Source organism: Amblyraja radiata, chromosome 21 (genome assembly GCF_010909765.2).
Source record: "Amblyraja radiata isolate CabotCenter1 chromosome 21, sAmbRad1.1.pri, whole genome shotgun sequence".
Classification (NCBI taxonomy): domain Eukaryota; kingdom Metazoa; phylum Chordata; class Chondrichthyes; order Rajiformes; family Rajidae; genus Amblyraja; species Amblyraja radiata.
The window spans coordinates 17,925,485-17,946,911 of record NC_045976.1 but is presented as its reverse complement, the minus strand read 5'-3'; the positions used below and the strand labels follow the sequence as shown (position 1 = coordinate 17,946,911).

The following is a 21,427-nucleotide window of genomic DNA, read 5'->3' as shown; positions in this document are numbered from 1 at the left end:
ATAGCATAACGGTCAACATCAATGAATATAGCAATGCTATAGGACTGGACAACAGCCATTACTGTAAGTTTTTTTAAAAGTGCTGAAAGTAGATCAAACAGCTTCTGTGGAGATAAAAGGGATGTGTCCACATTTTGGGCTAAGACCCTGGGCATCATTCTGCTGAATACTTCTATGCCAGAATCTTTCCACATATTTCCCAAGTTGTACTAACATATTCCCCAACTAGGAATTCCACCAGCACTGTACGTGTGTGATCTACATTGATATTGTACAAAGTAACAAAATACGATAAATGTCAGAGTTCAATAAAAATACCTCCAGTAATGTCCAAGAAATACCATTTGGAGAATCAAAATGTACTTTGCATTAATTTCTCCCTTGATTATATTTGAAAACTTGAAATAAGAGCCCTCAACACCAGCAAAACCAAGGAACTGATTGTGGACTTTGGAAGGGGTAGGATGGGGACCCACAGTCCCGTTTATAACATGGTGGAAAGGGTCAAGAGCTTCAAATTCCTGGGCGTGCACATCTCTGAAGATCTCTCCTGGTCCGAGAACACTAATGCTATTATAAAGAAAGCACATCAGCGCCTCTACTTCCTGAGAAGATTACAGAGAGTCGGTATGTCAAGGCTCTGACCTCCCTACCATCGAGGGGATCTATCGCAGTTGCTGTCTCAAAAAGGCTGGCAGCATCACCTGGCCACACACTCATCTCCCCGCTACCTTCAGGTAGAAGTTACAGGAGCCTGAAGACTGCAACGTCCAGGTTCAGAAACAGCTCTTCCCCACAGCCATCAGGCTATTGAACGCAACTCAAACAAAACTCTGACCATTAATAGCCCATTATCTGTTTATTTGCACTTTATCTGTTTTATTAATTAATGTGTGTATATATTTATACAATGGTATAGAGACCCACTGATCTGTTCTATATTCATGCCTTCTATATTCTGTTGTGCTGAAACAGAGCAAGAATTTCAGTGTCCTATCTGGGACACATGGCAATAAACTCTCTTGAACATATTAACTAGAATGGGGCATATAAAAACAGGTCCCACCGAGTCCGCACTGACCAGCGATCCCCACACACTTACACTATCTTACACACACTAGGGACAATTTACAATTATACCAAGACCACCAAACCTTTAAGTCTTTGGTGTGTGGGAGGAAACATGAGATCCTGGCGAAAAACCCATGCAGGTCACAAAGAGAACATACAAACTCCGTACAGACAAGCACCCGTAGTCTGGATTGAACCCAGGTCTCTGGCGCTGTAAGACAGCAACTCTATCACTGCGCCACTGGGCTGCCATGTAAACAAATTTCATGTAAAAAAATTCTTACAAGTACCTCAATTACATCAAGCTCAAGTTTTTAGCATATTCTAAAAAGTGAACGATGAAATTTAACCCATATTTTAGCACCATCACAAAACCCAAAACAGCTCAATAGGTTTTCTTTAAAAAGGAACTGCAGATGCTGGAAAAATCCAAAGTAGACAAAAAATGCTGGAGAAACTCAGCGGGTGAGACAGCATCTATGGAGAAAAGGAGTAGGTGACGTTTTGGGTCGAGACCCTTCTTCAGATCAATAGGGTTTTCTTTGTGATGCTCAAATCACCAATATATACTGAACCAACTGTAGTTGTAATCTTGTGAGACAATTGATAACCGCCAACATTCCATACACAGCTACTTACTCATACATTCCACGTCGGGATCTCCCCAGAAGAATTCTTGGCAGTCACTGCAAGTTCGTCCTCCAAATCCAGCCAGGCATTGACACTGCCCTGTAAACTGGGGAAAATATACTATATTCAATTCATATTCATTATTTTTAATTATTGGAAGACAAGATGATCAAAATGTAAACTGTGCAAACGACCCCTTGATTTTGTCTAGCACTTAAGATGAACAAAATACACTTCCAATGGTGTGCACATTCCTGGGAGCAAATCTTGCTGAAAAAACAAGACCTTTAGCTTACATATTCACAAAATAAGGGGTCAGCCATTTAATAATGAAAAGAAGAATTTCTTCTGACTGGCTTCCAAATCTTTGGAATTCTCTAATTGAGGGAGCTTTTGGGGCAGAAGCATTAAATAGACTTAATGAAATACATTTTTCACACTTAACAGGAAATCGGCCTCTTGATTAAGTGAGGAGACATAAATTATCTATTTGTAACAGAGACAGCTATACAAGGGATCTAAAATAGGTATTTAAACAGGGTGTGAGCCAAGAGAAACTGTTACAATTGACAGAGGGGTCAAGAACAATGGGGCATAGAATGGAAGTAACATCGATAGGACCAAGCGTAGGCTTAGCGATCGCCCAACACCTCTGCTCAGTTCGCAATAACCAATCTGATCGCCCAATGGCTCAGCACTTCAACACCCCCTCCCATTCCAAATACGACCTTTTTGTCCTGGGCCTCCTCCATGGCCAGAGTGAGTCCCACTGCAAATTGGAGGAGCAGCACCTCATATTTTGCTTGGGTAGTTTACACCCCAACGTTATGAACATTGACCTCCAATTTCAGGTAGTCCTTGCTTTCTCCCTCTTTCCCCTCCCCTTCCCAGCTCTCCCACAGCCCATGGTCTCCGCCTCTTCTTTTCTTCTTCCCGCTCCCCCCACCCCCACATCAGTCTGAAGAAGGGTCTCGACCCGAAACGTCACCTATTCCTTCGCTCCATAGATGCTGCCTCACCCGCTGAGTTACTCTGTATTGTGTCTACCTTCAATAGGACCAACATTACTTCTTTCTAAATAAATACAGTGATTAAAGCCTTGGATGGTATGGGTGGTGGCTTAAACTGAAGCATTGAAATGCTATTTCATCAAGTATCTGAAATCAAAGAATGTGCAGCGATGGGGAGGAGAACGTTGAAGCGTGGTGACTACTTGGATTGATTTTGGATCAAGAGAGTATGGACGTCATGGCCAGAATCTTGTGCTTCTGTGTCACAAACATTCCACGACCATTAAAGCAATGAATTTTCTACAATAAACCGGAGTTTTACAATCAGTTCTTAAGCTTTCCTTCTCTTCAATCCTTGTTCCCAATCATTGGGCAGTGCCATAAATGACCAATTACTTTATTTTACATTTTACAACTTAGCACAGTAATCCCTTGCTGGTTTGAGTTTCCCATGCAAAGGAACACGACTAAACTGCCACATGGATGTGAATAGATTGGCCAGTGATTGACCCAAACTCCCCTCTTCAAGATACATGGAGTAAAAAAACACTTGCATTTATTTGGGACCTGCACATCCCTTTCAGGATGTCACAAAGTGCCCGAGAGCCAATTTAAGTCAGTTTTCAATAAATACACACGTAAAAGATTTGCAAGATATACTTTAAGGCCTAACTTTAAATTGAATTGAATTGATTGAATACCTTTATTGTCATTCAGACCTTACGGTCTGAACGAAATTTCGTGCCTGCAGTCATACATACAATCATACAATAATAAACAACAATAAACACAAATTAACACCACCACAGTGTATCCTCCAAGCACCTCCTCACTGTGGTGGAGGCAAAAATCTTAGGGTTACTGTCTGTTCCCTCCTCTTCTCCCTCTGCGCTGAGGCGATTCCCCACCGGGCGATGGCACAACAGTCCCGCGGCTCATCGAACCCCGCAAACGGGCCGGTTCAAACACCGCGGCCCGGGGGTGGTCGAAGCTGCCGCCCTCCAGTCCAGCACACGCAGCCGCTGGCCCGCGGCTCAACCCAGGACTCAGGTCACCGCCGCCAGAACGCCGTCCCAGCCACCGGAGCACCGTTCCAGCCCCGAGCCGGATCACCCTCACGTGAGTACCGTTCTCCCTCGGGCTGGGCCACTCCGACGGGAGTGCCGTTCTCCCTCGGGCTGGGCCACTCCGACGGGAGTGCCGTTGCACCCTCGGGCTGGGCCACTCCGACGGGAGTGCCGTTCTCCCTCGGGCTGGGCCACTCCGACGGGAGTGCCGTTCTCCCTCGGGCTGGGCCACTCCGACGGGAGTGCCGTTCTCCCTCGGGCTGGGCCACTCCGATGGGAGTGCCGTTCTCCCTCGGGCTGGGCCACTCCGACGGGCCACAGCCCCTCACGGGAAAGTCTCTCAGCCCCTCGCCAGGCCGCTCTCACGAGAGCGCAGTTCCAGCCCCGGGCTGGGCCACCCTCACGGGAGCTCAGGGCGAGTCCTGTCAGCTGCCTCCAGAGTCCCGAGGTCGCCAGCTCCGCCATTAGGCCTCAGCGTAGACGGAGGCAGAGAAGGGGGATACGACAAAAAGGTCGTATTCCCCCGAAGGGAGAGACAGCAAGCCCCGTTTCACCCCCCACCCCCCCCCCACATAAACACGACCTAAAAACCAAAAACGTAACTAGACAAAACGAAAAAAACAACACAAAAAAGTAAAAGACAAACGGACTGCAGGCGAGCCGCAGCCGTTCCCAGCGCCGCCACTTCCGGATAATGACAAATATTTACTATTTGTGTTAAAAAATAGTATCCATGACATTTAAGTGTATTTGTTCTGTGGCCCCTAAAGAGGAAGATAATGACAAATAATGACCTTTTTCAAAAAGTGCTTTCTAAGGACCCAAAGGAGATTGTGATCGAGTGGCCCATTATAATGGTTAGAAAGTTCGGCAGAGAAAGCATTTTATCAGGATACATCACTGCATGGTTTGGGAATAGCTCCATCAAAGAATGCAAGAAATTGCAGAGAGTTGTGGATGTAGCTGAGGCATCATGCAAATCACCCTCCCTTCCATGGAATCTATCTACACTTCACACTGCCTTGGTAAGGCCACTAGCATAATCAAGGGCCAGTCTTAACCCTGGTCACTCCCTCTCCCTTCAGGCAAGAAGTACAGAGGTTTGTAAGCACACACCAGTTTCTTCCCAGCTGTTATCAGGTCACTAAAATCTCACCAGCTAGAGCATGATCTTTACTTCCCATGTACCTAATTGGAGACTTTTAAATTATCTTCAATCAGACTTTATACAACTCCAAATGTTTTACCCTTTATCCTGTATCTGTACACTGTGGGCGGCTTGTTTGTAATTATATATAGTCTTTGTTGACTGGATAGCCCACAAACAAAAGCTTTTCTCAGTACCTCAGAACATGTGACAATAATAAGCTAAAAAAAAAATTTTCAATAAAGAAATGCTCTCACCTCATTGCAAGATGCTGCACGTGAGTGGACTTCATTGCAATTGCAGAGTTCACAGCCTGTTCCACTTGCCAGCTTCCAGGTATTAGGTGCGCAGTGATCACATGCTAAACCAACCACATTGGAAAAGCAAGGACATTGACCAGTGGTTTGATTGCAATGGCATTCATCTGCTGATGGGCACTGGGCCTGTATTGTGCCCAAGTAATTACAGACACACTCTAAAATTTAAATAAGAGACACACACTTATTACTTAAAGTCATATAAACTATACACAACAATGCTAATGAGTTAATATTCTGAATAAATATAAAAAATAAATCTAGCTCAATGAAAATAAAGCATACTTTGGATAAGTTGTTTTTGACAATGTGGCAGTAAATTCAACTTGGCAACAGAAATCTGCATTTTGAAGTTCTATTCCAGATTTGATAAACTAATACAAACTTATGTTCCACGTAGATTCGCAAAAGATATTAAATGGCAGTACTAATCAGAATCATACTTTATTAGCCAAGTATGTTCTGCACCATACAAGGAGTTTGATTTGCCATACAGTCATACCAATAAAAAGCAACAAGACATATAGAATGCATGTTAACATAAACATCCACCACAGTGACTCCTCCACATTCCTCACTGTGATGGAAGGCGAAAGAAATGTAAACCTCATCCCTTCTTTGTCCTCCTGCATTCGGGGTCGTCGAGCCTTCCGTTGACGGGACGATCTTGGCTCCCGTAGCCGGCGGTCGGGCCTCCATGTGGGGGCGATCAAGCTCCCGCATCGGGGGGGCGGGGGGGGTCGGGGGATCTCAGCTCCCCCGCGCCGGGACGAACCTCCTGCGACATCAGTCTCTACCTGAGACTGCAAGCTCCTCGATGGTGAAATCCGCAGGCCACGGTTGGAGCGTCGATCCCAGGCAAGGGATCGCAGGCTTCGATGTTAAGTCCACTGCCCTGCGGTGGGGCTCAAAGTCAGTCTCGAGCAAGGCCGCCAGCTCAATGATGTTAGGCTGCAGAGCGACCGGAGGTAGGATCCGGAAAACAAATCGCAATTGCATCTCCAGCAAGGTAAGAGATTTTAAAAAGTTTCCCCTAACCCCCCCCCCCCCACATAAAACAAACCAGAGAACATTAACACATACTTTAAAAACACACTGAAAATAACCAAAAAGACAAAAAGACAGACAGTTGGCGAGGCTGCCATTGCTGACGGCGCCACCCAATATTCCAGTAGAGCATAAATAATACCCATCATTCAATAATCACCAAAAACAAAGTGACACTATTCAACTGAAGAGTCCTTTGTGCAACGACCATACTTCAAAAGTAGTTAACACAATGTGAAATTCTATCTTGTAAACTGATATTATTTGGGGAAAAGAACAAAGACCCATAATGGAGTGAAATCATTAATTATTCTGTGGAGAAAGTCAGGGTTAATACAGAGCTATAAAGCCCACGGATACTTAAAAAAAAATAAATACAAAATACTGATCCACCTTAAAATCCAAAACAAATTACGACCTATTTGTTATGCAGGCTAAATAAATTGACACATAAAAAACATTTGCTTGAGTGGTTTTATCTCATTCTAATGTTACAACCACCTTCCGCTCTACTCCCTGGTTTATATCCTGGGGGTTTTAGTTGGTGCAATGTGTCCCCTTTGCCCTTTCCCCACAATGGTCACAGAGCTGTATGAACATAGCCACTCTGCTATGAATTACAGATTGCAATTCTGTGAAGATCATTCAGATTCTTACCATTAAAGGAAAGAGAATGGATACACAAATTAAAATTAATTTAATCTGAAAAATGACTAAATCTCAATTGCTGCTGGTGAACAGTAACTCCAGCTTTCATTTTAATTACTTTGTTCTTTAATCAAAGGAAGCCCAGGAATCCCTCAATTGCCTTTGATTAGTTAAACAAAAACAAATCAATTGCTGCAGAACGATCAGCAGGAGGGCCACTGGCCAGGAATGCTTTCAAATATTTTACCATTGTACTGAGGTTTTAAAATCATTCGTGTTTATTGTCAACCAAGTTAACATTTGCCAAGGAATGTGCAACCACAGGGAACAAACATATTGATCTGGTGATAAAAATCAAAGGAATGCTGTAAATCTGACCCGGGGGTGAAAAGTTATCCTCATTCCATTGGGAAATTCAGATGAATTTAACAGGGATAATTAAAAACTCCATTATAAAGAAAAGATGAAGATAAAACTACAAGAGGTACATATTTGGAGCATCTCCATGTCTACAGTTTTTGTTTAATTAATGAGGGTGGGCTTATTACTTGTCAATTTTAACAGCATGAACTACTAAATGTTAACTATCAGGAGAGCCGATTCCCCCCATGCCATTTATTCTAACACCTGCTGTGTTGAAGATTATCCAGAACAAAGGACAGGATATCAAAAACACAAGACTGGGTGTTACCTTACATTTCACTCAAAAGAAAAAGACTAGAATTTAAAAGGAGTTTCTCTCAATCTCTGAATGCTTCATATGCATTGTAGGCAAGGAAAGGCAGCAGGCAGCAAGCAAACCAACACTGCAATGTAATCATCAAATGGAAATTCGATTTTAAGTGGTGTTTAACTGAAAGAATTCACACATTCCCTAAAGGAGAAGTTTGGGATATTTTATCTTCATCTCAGAGGGTAAATGGGAAAACCTCTATTTACCAACTTAAATGAAAGGCGAGACATCTCACAATGCTGCATTCTCAACACAGCACTTTTTTTTGTGCTTATGCCTCAGGACGGGAGTATGTGAACACCTTCAAAAGATCGATATAGCTGTGAAGCATAACGTGAAGGAAAATCAACATCTAAAAGAGAAGTATTATTGGAAACCTTATTTAGTTCCGAGCCAACCACAACCTGAACTCAAGTGATGAAATAATCAATTATTTTCAGATTGTTTTTCCTTTAATACTAAGATTGCCAAATTGTCACTGACTTCTGCTTTTTTTGCCAATGCAGCAAACCTCTAATCTTATCCAAAATTAGAGCATGCATGTACATTTAAAACAACCACACTGATGTTAATCTGCCACATATGCTCCAGGTGCTGTTAAATCTTTCACAAAGTGTAAACAGACCAAAGTGAGCACAAATGAAACCACGCATTATACCAACAGGTGACACAACATAAAGGGTTGAATAATGCCTAAATGGATGAGAAGGCATACAAAAGATCAGAACTGCCACAAACAGATATTGTGAGCCAAAATAAATACAGAAGGATGTTGCAAATACCGATAAACTATTAACCTGAACTAACTTCTTTCCTATCAGAGATGCCGTGGAGACTAGCATTTCCAGCATTTTCTATTTTTGAACATATTGGAGCCTTTAAAAGTAGTGTAAATATACAAGAGATAAAATGCAAAATCTATTCCATAATTATCAATTTTGTGTGGTTTACAAAATGTTTTGTGTATCTTACTTATGCAGTTCTGTTGCACTGCATTCCCATAATAGCCAGGCTTGCAGAGGTTGCAGTGTTCACCCTCGGTATGGTACAGACATTTTAGACACTCTCCAGTTCGCTTGTCACAGGACTGGGGGTCAGTCACATCGATGTTGTTGTTGCATTGACACCCCTGACAATACCCTCTGGTCTCATTAGGGTTACCATAAAACCCAGATGCACATTCATCACATCTAGCACCTGTCAAGGTAAAAGCATTAAATTGTAAAAACAAGGGAAAAACACGCCTTGTAGTTACATGGAAACAGACAGCTGATGTTAATCCTCCACAGTACAATTTGTAATTTAGCATATTCTGTTCCCATCTTTTGCTACCATTTCATGAAGTTTGATGTGATACTTGCCACAATCATTATTAACCCTAGTGGGTTGGCGGCGCGACCGACGTTGCAGCGGCCTCTGCAGTCCGTCTGTCTTTTTTTTATTTTATTGTCCTGTCGAGGGTATAGTTTGTGGTGGGTTTTTGACTGTGTATGTGTGGGGGGCGGGGTCGGGTGGGGGAAACTTTTAGATCTCTACCCTGTACGGGGACCCGACCTTTTCCCTGTCGGGTCTCCGTTACCGTTGGGGCCTAGCACCGTGGAGCGGCCTCCAACTGGAACGACAGCTCAAGTCACGGAGCCTGCGGAGCTGCGGACCTACCATCGTGGAGCTGGACGGCTTCGGAGCGTGGAGAGCTGCGGTGGCGCGGTGCTGCGACCCGACTCCGGTGGATGGTGACACCGGGAGCTCGCGGGTCCCCGGTGGGAGACCGCTTTGCGGGGCACCGGCAACGGCGACTTCTCCCACTCGAATTGCGGGGTTGAGATTGATCTGGAGCGGGGCCTTACATCACCCGGAGCGGCTTTAAATGGCCACGGACTTGCTAGCGCCCGCCGGGGGCTCCAACACCAGGACCCGGAGCAAGTCCTTACATCGCCCGGTGCGGCTCTAAGTGGCCGTGGGACGTGCTAGCGCCCGCCGGGAACTTTGACTTTGGGAGAGGAATGGAGTGCAGGGGAGAGACAAGACTTTGCCTTCCATCACAGTGAGGAGGAGATTCACTGTGATGGATGTTTGTGTAAATTGTGTTGGTGTGTGTCTTGGTTCTTTTCTTGTATGACTGCAGAAACCACATTTCCTTTGAACTTCATGTGAGGTTCAAATGACAAATAAACGGTATTGTATATTGTATTGTATTCAAATCACCATCTGGGAAAAAAGAATACTCCTGCTCTCTAAACCAAATCTCTTGCATTTAGTCATGTATCTGTGTTCTTTATCCAAGAACCTGGAACAATAACCAGACATCCAAGATGTCCTAATTCTTTAGGGAACGGGGGTTTCCCTCTCCCATCATAGATGAGGCCCCATAGATATGTCTCCTCGGTACCCCAGAGCTCTGCCATTGCTCCCACTCCTAGTCGCAACAGAGACAGAGCCCCACTAGTCCTTAACTTTCACCCCATCAGCCGTCGCATACAGCACATAATCCTCTGAAATTTCCGCCACCTCCAATGGGATCCCACCAGTAGATACATTTTCCCATCTCCACCCCTTTCCACCTTCCACGGAAACCTTTCCCTCCCCAACTCCCTGGTTAACTCATCCCCTCCTACCCAAACCACCCCTTCCCCAGGTACCTTCCTCTGCAACTGCAGAAAATGCAACACCTGTCCCGATGCCTCCTCCCTCGTCTCTATCCAGGGACCCAACAGTCCATTCAGGTTAGGCAGAGGTTCTAGTATCACTTGCACCTCCTCCAACCACATCTACTGTATCCATTATTCCAGATGTGGACTCTTATACATTGGTGAGACCAAACATAGACTGGGCGATTGTTTCGTTGAACACCTTCGCTCAATCTGCATGAATCTACCTGATCTCCTGGTTGCTAAACACTTTAATTCTCTTTCCCATTCCCACACAGACCTTTCTGTCCCAGGTCTCCTCCATTGTACGAGTGAGGCTAAACACAAATTGGAGGAACAGCATCTCATATTTTGCTTGGGCAGTTTACAGCCCAGTGGTATGAATATTGATTTCTCTAACTTCAGGTAGCCCCGGCATTCCCTCTCTCTCTATCCCTCCCTCACCCAAGTCGCACTAGCTTCTTGTTTTCACCTAACAAACAGCTACCAATGGCCTGTTTCCGTCACCATCGTTACATTTTTGCATATCTTTCATTCATTGTTCTTTATCTCTCTACATCATCGCCTATATCTCTCATTTCTCTTATCCCAAACCAGTCTGAAGAAGGGTCTCAACCCAAAACGTCACCCATTCCTTCTTGCCAGAGATGCTGCATGTCCCACTGAGTTACTCCAGCTTTTTGTGTCAATCTTCAGTTTAAAGCAGCATTTGCAGTTCCTTCCTACCCAATAACGAGCTACTCGTAATTAACAAATGCCCCAAGATCACCAGCAGCATTAGTATATAATCCACACTGTTAGCATATCCTGCCAGAAAATGGAGCTGCAGTCAGTATTAAACATAGAATCATAGAAAATAGGTGCAGGAGGCCATTCGGCCCTTCGAGCCAGCGCCACCATTCATTGTGATCATGGCTGATCATCTACAATCGGTAACCTGTGCCTGCATTCACCCCATACGCCTTGATTCTGCTAGCCCCAAGAGTTCTATCTAACTTTTTTAAATTCATCCAGTGAATTGGCCACTCCTGCCTTCTGTGGCACAGAATTCCACAAATTCACAACTCTCTGGGTGAATAAAGTTTTTTCTCATCTCAGTTTTAAATGGCCTCCCCTTTATTCTTAGACTGTGGGCCCTGGTTCTGAACTCCTCCAAAATTGGGAACATTTTTCCTGCATCTAGCTTGTCCAGTCCTTTTATACGTTTCTATAAGAATCCCTCTCATCCTCCTAAACCCCAGTGAATACAAGCCCAGTCTTTCCAATCTTTCCTCATCTGACAGTCCCACAATCCCGGGGATTAACCTCGTGAACCTACGCCGCACTCCCTCAATAGCAAGGATGTCCTTCCTCAAATTAGGAGACCAAAACTGCACATAATACTCCAGATGTGATCTCACCAGGGCCCTGTACAACTGCAGAAGGACCTCTTTACTCCTATAGTCAAATCCTCTCATTATGAAGGCCAACATGCCATTAGCTTTCTTCACTGCCTGCTGTACCTGCATGTTTACTTTCAGTGACTGGTGCACAAGGACACCCAGATCTCGGTGCACTTCCCTTTTTCCTAATCTGATACCATTGAGATGATAATCTGACTCCTTGTTCTTGCCGCCAAAGTGGATAACCTCACATTTATCTACATTATTCTGCATCTGTCCACCCACTCAACCTGTCCAAGTCACCCTGCAACCTCCTAGCATCCTCTTTGCAGTTCACACTGCCATTCAGCTATATGTCATCTGCAAATTTCCTAGTTACTCCGTCTCCCTAGACCCTCTGTCCTCTAGTACATTTGGGAGATTGTTTGTGTCTTCCTTAGTGAAGACAGAAACAAAGTACCTGTTCAACATTTCCTTGTTTCCCATAATAAGTTCACCTGTTTCTGCCTTCAAGGGACCCACATTTGTCTTTCCTAATCTTTTTCTCTTAACATACCTCTCCCACCCATGTCGCACTAGCTTCTCATTTTCACCCTACAAACAGCTCACAATGGCCTGTTTCCTTTACCATCATTACATTTTTGCATTTCTTTCATTCATTGCTCTTTATCTCTCCACATCACCGTTTACATCTCTTGTTTGCCATATCCCTAACCAGTCTGAAGAAGGGTCTCGACCCTAAACGTCATCCATTCCTTCTCTCCAGAGATGCTGCCTGTCCCGCTGAGTTACTCCAGCTTTTTGTGGCTATCAATGTTTTAAAAAACTTGGATATTGAAATATTAAGATCCAATGGGTTAGACTTAATACAACATCCATATTAGAATGGATGACCAACATAAACTAACAATCACCTTTTAAAAAATTAAAAACATACCTGTGTATCCATTTTGACAAAGGCAAACAATATTGAGGGCATAAGGATCCTGGTAACAGCCAGTGGCAAACTGCCGTTGACTATCTGGTCCATCTGGGCAGGGGCATGGGCGGCAATGGTCACCTGACCCAAGTACAGGGTCCCCATAATAACCTGTCATACAGCTGTAAGAGACAACAACATTTTACCGAGAGCTGTTCAGTTACATGAGCTGCAAGAAATTTTACCCAAGGTGATGAAGGCCAGTAAAACTAATCAAGACTGTCAATACCTCTCACAGTTCTGTCCATTGGTATGATCTCTGCAGTTCAGACATTCACCGGTTTCCAAGTCACAATGATCTGCATGCCCATTGCAATGGCATGGGTGGCAAATAGGAAATCCCCAAAACCCAGGCTGACACTGGTCACATCTTCGACCATAGACTCCTTCCTTACACTCACACTGGCCAGTGGCATGATGGCAAAATTCATTGACAGAACCTTCTGGATTACAGTCACATGCTAAAAATAAAAAAAGGTACAATTACAAATGGATGACTGTTAATTTGAACTGAACAGCAAATGCATTTTAATGAACTAAATTTTACAATGAAATGCAAAGTGTAATAATAGAAATCTCTGTATGAAATCTCAGGCACATCTACTTGGGTGAGCTGTTGCAGTATATTTTTCCACTGTTACATGGCATTAATCCACTTCTCCAGGGGATGGTCTCAAAAAGACCTGGTTAAATCCTTGGAATGTTGGAGGTAAAGGCAAAATTGTGAAGATAACAGAAATAATAAGAGAAAAAAAAAATCAAATATTTGGTCTTAAATAGAATCTTTATATTTGCTTCAAAGCATAAAACAAATTGATTATCTGCCAAATTAGAACATTGCAGCTGTAACTAAAATAGTGGTCAAAGGAACAAGTTTCTAACTTTATAAAGAGAGGGGGAGTTAGAGAAGAATTACACAACAAAGCTGTCTGAGAGAACATCTGCCAATAAAGATGAGTAGGAGGGATGAGTTCCTATGTTGGAACAATGAAAACTTCTTGGGGAGATAAATAGCTCAAAGGGAAGGCAAAACTTTAGCATAAGAATTGGAGGCATTGTAGGGCAGAGTAATGCAAATTAGACAAGAGAGCAGTAAAAGATGAATAAGGACCCAATTTGGAAATATGTCACTGGATGGCAAATATTCTATCAGATATGATAGCAGCATTTGAGAGGCATTTCGAAAGGTACATGGCAGACAATTACAATTAGTTTATCCTGGCCCGTTCCTGTGCTGTCCAGTTCTACATTTTATGTTCTTAATGGGGAAAATTATATAGGTTTTTATTCAATAAAATATGCATTTATGCCCACTGCTGCCATGGGCACCCATCAATAATTTTGCTTAAACTAAATGGCTTGCCAGAACACATAAAAGTTGAGAATTGATCAGCAGCTGAAATTTAAAAAAAAATAGCAGTTGATAGAAATCCAAAACACAAAGCATATTGGAAGAATGAAGAAGGGGTTCGACCCAAAACTTTGCCTATTTCCTTCGCTCCATAGATGCTGCCTCACCCGCTGAGGTTCTCCAGCATTTTTGTCTACCTTCAATTTTCCAGCATCTGCAGTTCCTTCTTAAGCATATTGGAAGTGTTCAGCAGTTCAGGCAGCATCAGTAGATAGAAAACAATTTTAAAACATCAGTTCCGTGTGGCTGACTGACACTGCTCCACGTCTCAGCACTTCCAGCATTGTTTGTATTAAGAATTGACAACATTGGCGAGAGTCTGGGGTCACATACCTGGCTCTAGAGCAGAATTATCTTTCTGTAAAGGCAACAATTTACTAGAAGAATTCACCTGACAGTTTCATTGCCTCACTGCTGATAGTAGTTTTTTTTCCAAAATTGCATTCAATTAGCAATACACCAGCGGCGAATCTGAACATGCTCCAGTCCAGACATCTGGCCTACTTGCCCAGTTGTTTAATCACTATCAACCTGATATTGGTGAATAGGTGATCATAAACAATCATGGTATTAGACTTAGCCAATGCCTTTTTCTATTATATTCTTCAAGTTAACGTTAGAAAAAAGCTAGGATCAAATACAAAGCTTGGCTTGTGGAACAAAAGGAAAAAAAACGTTTTTTTTTTTTAATATCCAACTTTAATCCACACTGGATTTCCAATTTTCTGGAAACTGAACAGATAAAATGCTGGTTGGCAGCAGGAACAGAATTCTCACATTGTAAAGACGTCTTTGATTCCAACATTTTGAGAAAAAAGATAAATAGCTCATCTTTGAAATAATTCGCACAAGGAAGAATATGCAGCTTTCCATTGGTGAATTCACTTCTACATGGTCTCATTGCCAAATTGCTTTCTCCATTATGCATTTATGCATACATAAATTAGTTGCAAATGGTGCAAATATTAATGTTCAGGCAGTTTATTTTAGATATAGATCTCCATTTTAACATTTTCTAATTTTTACAGGGATTAGAATTAAGTTGATTAAGAATGGCCTACTCCTGCACCTCTTTTTCTATGTTTCTATCCAGAAATCTATTTGAAATTAACTAATTGACCAGAGGATGTAGAAATAGGAATAGGAATCAGAGGGGTAACTTTTTCACCCAAAGTGTGGTGGGTTTATAGAACAACTGCCAGATGAGGTAGCTGAGAAAGGGACTATTGCAATGATTAAGAAACAATTAGACAGGTACATGGATTTCCACACTGTGAGGAATTTTTTCCTCATCTCCAATTGGTCTCTCCAGATTCGTGACTGAGACACCTCAGCCTGGTGTCCAGGATTTTTAAAGTTTAATTGAAATCTCGGATGTTCATTTTAAAACAACTAAAGAGGCCTATCAAGTCAACCTCTCATTAAACTAGAAATCTTGTTACCTCATTTAAATCTTGTTACCACATAGGCTAAAGCACCATTTACTTTCTCACCACTTACTGCATCAGCACTGTGGACTTTTGTGACGTGTACAAGCAGACCTAGATCCCTAGAAACATCTATAATATAAAATTTCTCTGATTAAAAAATACTCTGCTTATTCTTATTTATGCATTAAATACACGGGAGCCAGTAACAAACTTAATTAACATAACAAAAATACACTCCCTCAACTTCCTTAAACTAAGAAGGCACAGCAAATGCCTGGAACTTCTTTTATTCACTCGGTTTATAATGTATAACTATCCTTCACTGTCTTTTAATGAAGTAATCAACTAACCTTTGAAATATTTGCTGTATTTTGATCATGGGTTTTGCTTGTAACTCTTTGAATGTATTTTTAGAGATTCTTTGCTTTAAATAAACTTTTGATGGTGGACCTCCTGCAAGCCCTACCTTGCCTTCATCCCATGGACCAAAAGCATGGAGGTCTGTAGACACTGACAAGAATAAAGTATCAAATCATTTGAATCAACATGTAATGCCAGAATGGTCACTAAAACAGTTTCCAGAAATTTTGGAAAGTACCATTTTTCTTCACAGCAAGAGCAAAAAGGCAGCAAAATGTGAATAAAAGCCAAAAGTAATATTTTTCCAAACATACAAGAAAATATTAAAGTGCAGAAGAATTAAATACCAAATGTACCACCTTGATAAGCCCTACTTACGTCTGCAGCCACTAGGGCCAAACCCATAAGTGGCAGGAGCACATCGATCACAGTTTCGGCCGACTACATTGGAACGACACTGGCATTGTCCACCATTTGAATTACAGATAGAACTGAGAGAGCCTTGAGGGTCACAATTGCATGCTGAGGAGACAACAAACATTAGAATCTGATAGCATAAGGAAATTATCACATCAAATCCAAATCCTCAATTAAACACACTGTTTGAAAAGGAGCAGCTCCAATCTATACCACTGTGTCCTGATCCCAAGTTAATAACCTCCAAACCAATTCAAAACCCAGAAGGAAACAAAGGATTCCCTTAGAACCCAGATGATGAGCCTTGCACTCGGCAGCTTTACAGCAGCACAGAACAGTGGAGACTTTATGGGCTTCTGAGGAAATGTATCACTTTTCTCTTTCCCTTCCCATTATTTCAATCAAATTTTACTTGGCCTCAGGCATGGAATTTGAAGTGCTACTTGAAGAGCTAAGTATTTAAACAAAAACCTTTACAGACCAAATTTACATACCTCCTCAAAGCATTCCTCAAGAGTCATGACCCATAACATTTAAACTGTGCTCTTTCATTGAACACTGATAAAGCATCCCATTAAAACATCTGAATATTTCCTCACTAATGATGTCAGGGTATCTAGCCACGTCCTCAACTCAAGTTTAACTTCTTGTTAACTACACAAATCATTGACAACTTTCAATTTAAGAAATGACACAAAACTAACAACCATGCTGACAAAATCTTTTTAGAATTCAAAATGCCCCCCCAATAGCACTGACATAAAAAAATAAACACAATGAAAAAATTTGTTTATTCTGCATCATCACAGAATAAAATTCTGCTACAAAATTCTTTGGACACATTGGTAAGAATTTGTAAAATACTTTTACAGAATAATGGAATTTTCACAAAGGGATGGGGTGGCCTTTTCTGCCGACCTTAAACATCTTCAAACATTGACCCCATTTTCTTCTTTATACAAGCACTGACCAGCAATCTGCAGTGATGCATTTCACAATGTTGTAACCCTAGATCCCCCTTTTCATTTCCAGTACCAACAACATAACTTAATCGTCTGACCTCAGATTCAGTGACCAACTGAAATAAATCTTACATTACTTGCTCTTTCTCACCTTTAAACAATTTTCAAGTCTTAGTTACATCTGCTCTAATCTCCACAGAGATTTGTACAGGTTAATTTTACACTATTAACGCATCCTATGTTAAATTAGATATCAGAGATATATTTTCAACGTCCAAGCATCCTTTCTATGACAGCATTGCCCAAACTTCATTCAGTGCTCTAGCTGCAATTTAACCACATTGGATAATTCGTATGGCTATCCCCACCACCCCAAATGTAAGCGATGTTCCAACACTGTTCAGATGATATTTTTATACGAGCAGTCCACCAGATCCCTCATGAAGTTTAAATAGGCTTACGCAAAGCTCCTTCATGGATTATAGAAGAAATGCTGGAAAGAATGCCTCTGCAGACATCAGTCATTGGAGTCTTGGTAACACTTTGACTGTTCTCCAAGCAGCGGTACCGCTGGAAGGTATCCCATATGCTATTTGTGATAATCACGCCCGATTCTCCTGTAGAGAATATATCCAAAGACCTGCAGTGGGGCATGAGTACGAGCTGGGGAGAAAAACATTGTCAGTTGGTGAGAAAACATGAATTCATCCACCTTTGCAGGAAGCATCAAAGGTGCATATTATCTAAAATAATATGTACAGGACTCTTGAGACGCAGAGATCTGCGTGCCTTGGTGCATGATATAGAGGCAACAGTAATTGTAACAGTAATCTGCAGCAATTATAAAAGCTAAAAAAAAATCTATAATTTAATGAGAAAAAACTTATGCTACAATTACATGAGGCAACTGTGAGACCTCCTCTTGAATACTATGTATTGTATTGGTCTCCTTATTTAAGTATTTCATATGTTTTTTTCGTCTGACACTTGGAATTAGCAGCATGTTTTATAACAGAAGCCTATCCTGCCCAATCTTCCATATGCTGGAGGTTTTGAGTGAAAGGATAGTCTAAAACACAAAATTCTCATGGGTCTTGACTTGGGAGGAAGCGAGGACATTTTTTCTCCACCAGGAGAATCTAGAACTGAATCGCTAGTTATGTTATGTTACATTTTATTTTATGTGGCTGTGTGGCTTGTTACTTTTCACTTAGTATGGCTGTATGGTAACTCAAATTTCATTGTACCTTAATTGGTACATGTGACAATAAACTGACCTTGAAACCTTGAAAAATGAGGTCACATTGAAAAAAGCAGAGGCAATTTTTTCAAAAAAGTGGGAAAAAAAAGTATTTTGAACAGTTTATAATGCAATATAGATTCTAGATTTAAGGACAGTGGGTGAAGGCAGAAATGTGGAGTTAAAGTTACTATCAGCCAGTGCCCTACCAATGGCACAGCAAGTTCTTGGGCTGAGTAACCTTCTCCTAATTCACACCTTAGCTCCCAAAATCTGTTTTTTTTTAAACTACAAAGCAAAAAAAAAAAACTTCTACTTTTTGCAGTTAGAAGCTAAAGTAACATTAGTCTCCATGTAATGATGTTTAAAATGAAAAAGTAGAATATGGGCATACAAATGATAAAAAATCTATTCATTTCAGTAATATCCACATCAGTGAACACTCAATAATTACATAAAATTGTGTTTGTAATTTGTGGCTCACTTCCAAAGATAGTGAGACCCAAACATTGAAGAATTATATTAATTAGACTTGCACTCTATTGAATGGATTGTTTCCAATGTTGCAATCTTAGTTATACGTACCGAATCAATTAAAATATAAGGAGTCTCCATTTCATCACCAGAGGCGTATTTTGTTAATTCTAGCCGAATGGTGTAGTTTAGTCCTTTTTCAAAGCATACAGGTCGAGGTAGAACCACATACCTAGAACATTAATACCAATGCATATAGTTAGCCCAACCCATAAATTACAAATCTTCTCTTATAAATGTACACATCAAATTAGTCACTTTCCAAATCCGTTGTTATCACCTCAACTCAAAGAATATATGAAATCAAAACAATGAACAAGAAAATATATTTTATCTATCCCAACCTTGATCCTGATGGTAGAGAGAACACTTGGTTATCATCATCAGGAATAGTATTCACACATCGACTGCCAGTATGAATTTCACCAGGTCGCAACACCGTTATTTTTGCCACTTCCCAGTTCTTTGGCAGCTGAACAAAAAGAGTCACATTCAATTCATGCATATTTTTTTTTTTTAAAGCTATTAAAGGATGCATCTTGTTAAATGAAGATTACTGACCTGTGGTTCATACCGTATCAATATGTTGTATTCCATGGAATGTGGAATAGCATTTATATGGAATTCTAGATATGCTCCTTGAGGAACACGTCCAAATCCAATTCCTGTCCAGGTTGGGGAACGATCCTGTGGATATTGTCGTTGGATAATCATAACTCCCTGCAAAGAATGAAAGTCATGGCATTAATCTAAAGTAATGATCATAATTTAACATCTTGCCTCCGTCCCAAACCAAACTTACAGGACCCAGGTCAGCTTCCTCTGCTTCGTGTGTGTAATGGTCCAGTGCAATAAAGTAAAATCCAGACTCAACCTCGTTGCAGCGACGTGCAACCATATGCTCTTTGCATTGACACTGGCCTGTCTCTGCCGAACAGCTGCAAAGGGGAAAGAAAACAAATACTATTTACTTTTTATAACCAAATCTTTGTGCAAGAGATCAAATCATCTAGTTAACATGCTACATGAACACCTCATTTTTAAACTAAGTTAATTTGCAAATAAAATGCTGTGCATGTTTCCACCAGCTGTAACAGAGAGATCTTTGCAAAGTGTAAAATAGTTTGTCTGCACAGGTGGTTCTGCTATAATACGATAGTTGTGCTCCTAATGGGCCTGTCCCACAGGCGATTTTTCAGGCGACTGTTAAGTTACCGGCAGTCGCCTGAAAAACCGGCGACTGGAACGGCGACTGTCAGAGTGGAACACACACACATCACTTCCTTCACCAGCCCGTTATGCAGGCAGGGTACAGTGCAAGCAGGGGGAGCGCTGTCTTAGTGAAATTCACATGGTGCAAAGCCAATGTGATACAGACACACACAGCGATGAACAGGAAGGTTGGCGCTGTAATTAAGACGGTGATAGCACAGTGTACGGAAAGGGTCACGTAAATCCTTTAAAAGAGGGGGGGGGGGGGGAGAAGGAGTGGAGACAACTTTTAAAAAGCCAGAGATACACGGCTGTGAAGCTCGGCAGACATTAACATTACAGGTCGGTTATCCTTGGTTCTGAAAACTACTGCTTACGTTTTTGTTCCCCCCAATGAGCCAATGAAATTCACCGGTCAGCACCTTCGACTCCTGGTGACCCACTAGGATCTCCTGGCGACCCACCTACGGCACGAGAATTCTCGCTATTCTCCATGGCGGCTTCATTCTGATCGCCACAAATTTTTCAACATGTTGAAAAATTTGCGGCAACCATAATGAGGCCGCGACTAGTTCCCAGAATGCGGGAACTCCTCACGACCATGAAGGTGGCTACCCGGCAACCACCTGCGAACATGTGGCGACTGCATAGTCTCCTGCAGTCACCTAAAAAGTCACCTAAGTGGGACAGGCCCATAAGAAACCTCGTGTGCAAGACAGCTTTTTTCCTCCTTGCAAATTTCCAAAATAATTTTTAAGTGGCTCTCCAAGTTCCTACCTGAAATCATATAACAAATTAGGCCAGCGTAATTAAAAAAGGTGTTCCCAGATCAATTGATGGTATTATATCTAATTTGCATTATGGAAGACGTGTTATAGCAGAACTATGTATTTGATACTGAATTTACTGAAATTCAACATTCCTTCAACAGCATTAACACCAAAACAGACATATTTTGTCAAATCTTAAGCATTCACTTAATTTGCTATTAAACAATTAGTAAATGCAATTCACTTTTAAAGATTGTGGGCAGCACGGTGGCGCAGCAGTAGAGTTGCTGCCTTACAGCATCAGAGACCTGAGTTCGATCCTGGCTATGGGTGCTGTCTGTACGGAATTTGTACGTTCTCTCCATGACTGCGAGGATTTTCCCTGGGGGCTCCAGTTTCCTTACATACTCCA

General features: G+C 41.8%; 1 protein-coding gene across 1 annotated transcript in view; it reads right to left on the bottom strand.

Moving 5' to 3' along the window:
• lamb1 (laminin subunit beta 1) overlaps nucleotides 1-21,427 on the bottom strand; it is an 84,487-nt gene that overhangs the window by 41,370 nt on the left and 21,690 nt on the right. Inside the window, exons 13-23 of the mRNA XM_033039669.1 lie at nucleotides 19,836-19,971; nucleotides 19,595-19,753; nucleotides 19,378-19,505; nucleotides 19,085-19,205; nucleotides 17,721-17,922; nucleotides 16,259-16,402; nucleotides 12,909-13,140; nucleotides 12,638-12,801; nucleotides 8,643-8,867; nucleotides 5,183-5,400; nucleotides 1,711-1,807 (exon numbers count right to left, since the gene is read on the bottom strand). Coding sequence (XP_032895560.1) covers nucleotides 1,711-1,807; nucleotides 5,183-5,400; nucleotides 8,643-8,867; nucleotides 12,638-12,801; nucleotides 12,909-13,140; nucleotides 16,259-16,402; nucleotides 17,721-17,922; nucleotides 19,085-19,205; nucleotides 19,378-19,505; nucleotides 19,595-19,753; nucleotides 19,836-19,971 — 1,826 coding nt within the window. The remainder of the gene's footprint in view (nucleotides 1-1,710; nucleotides 1,808-5,182; nucleotides 5,401-8,642; nucleotides 8,868-12,637; nucleotides 12,802-12,908; nucleotides 13,141-16,258; nucleotides 16,403-17,720; nucleotides 17,923-19,084; nucleotides 19,206-19,377; nucleotides 19,506-19,594; nucleotides 19,754-19,835; nucleotides 19,972-21,427) is intronic.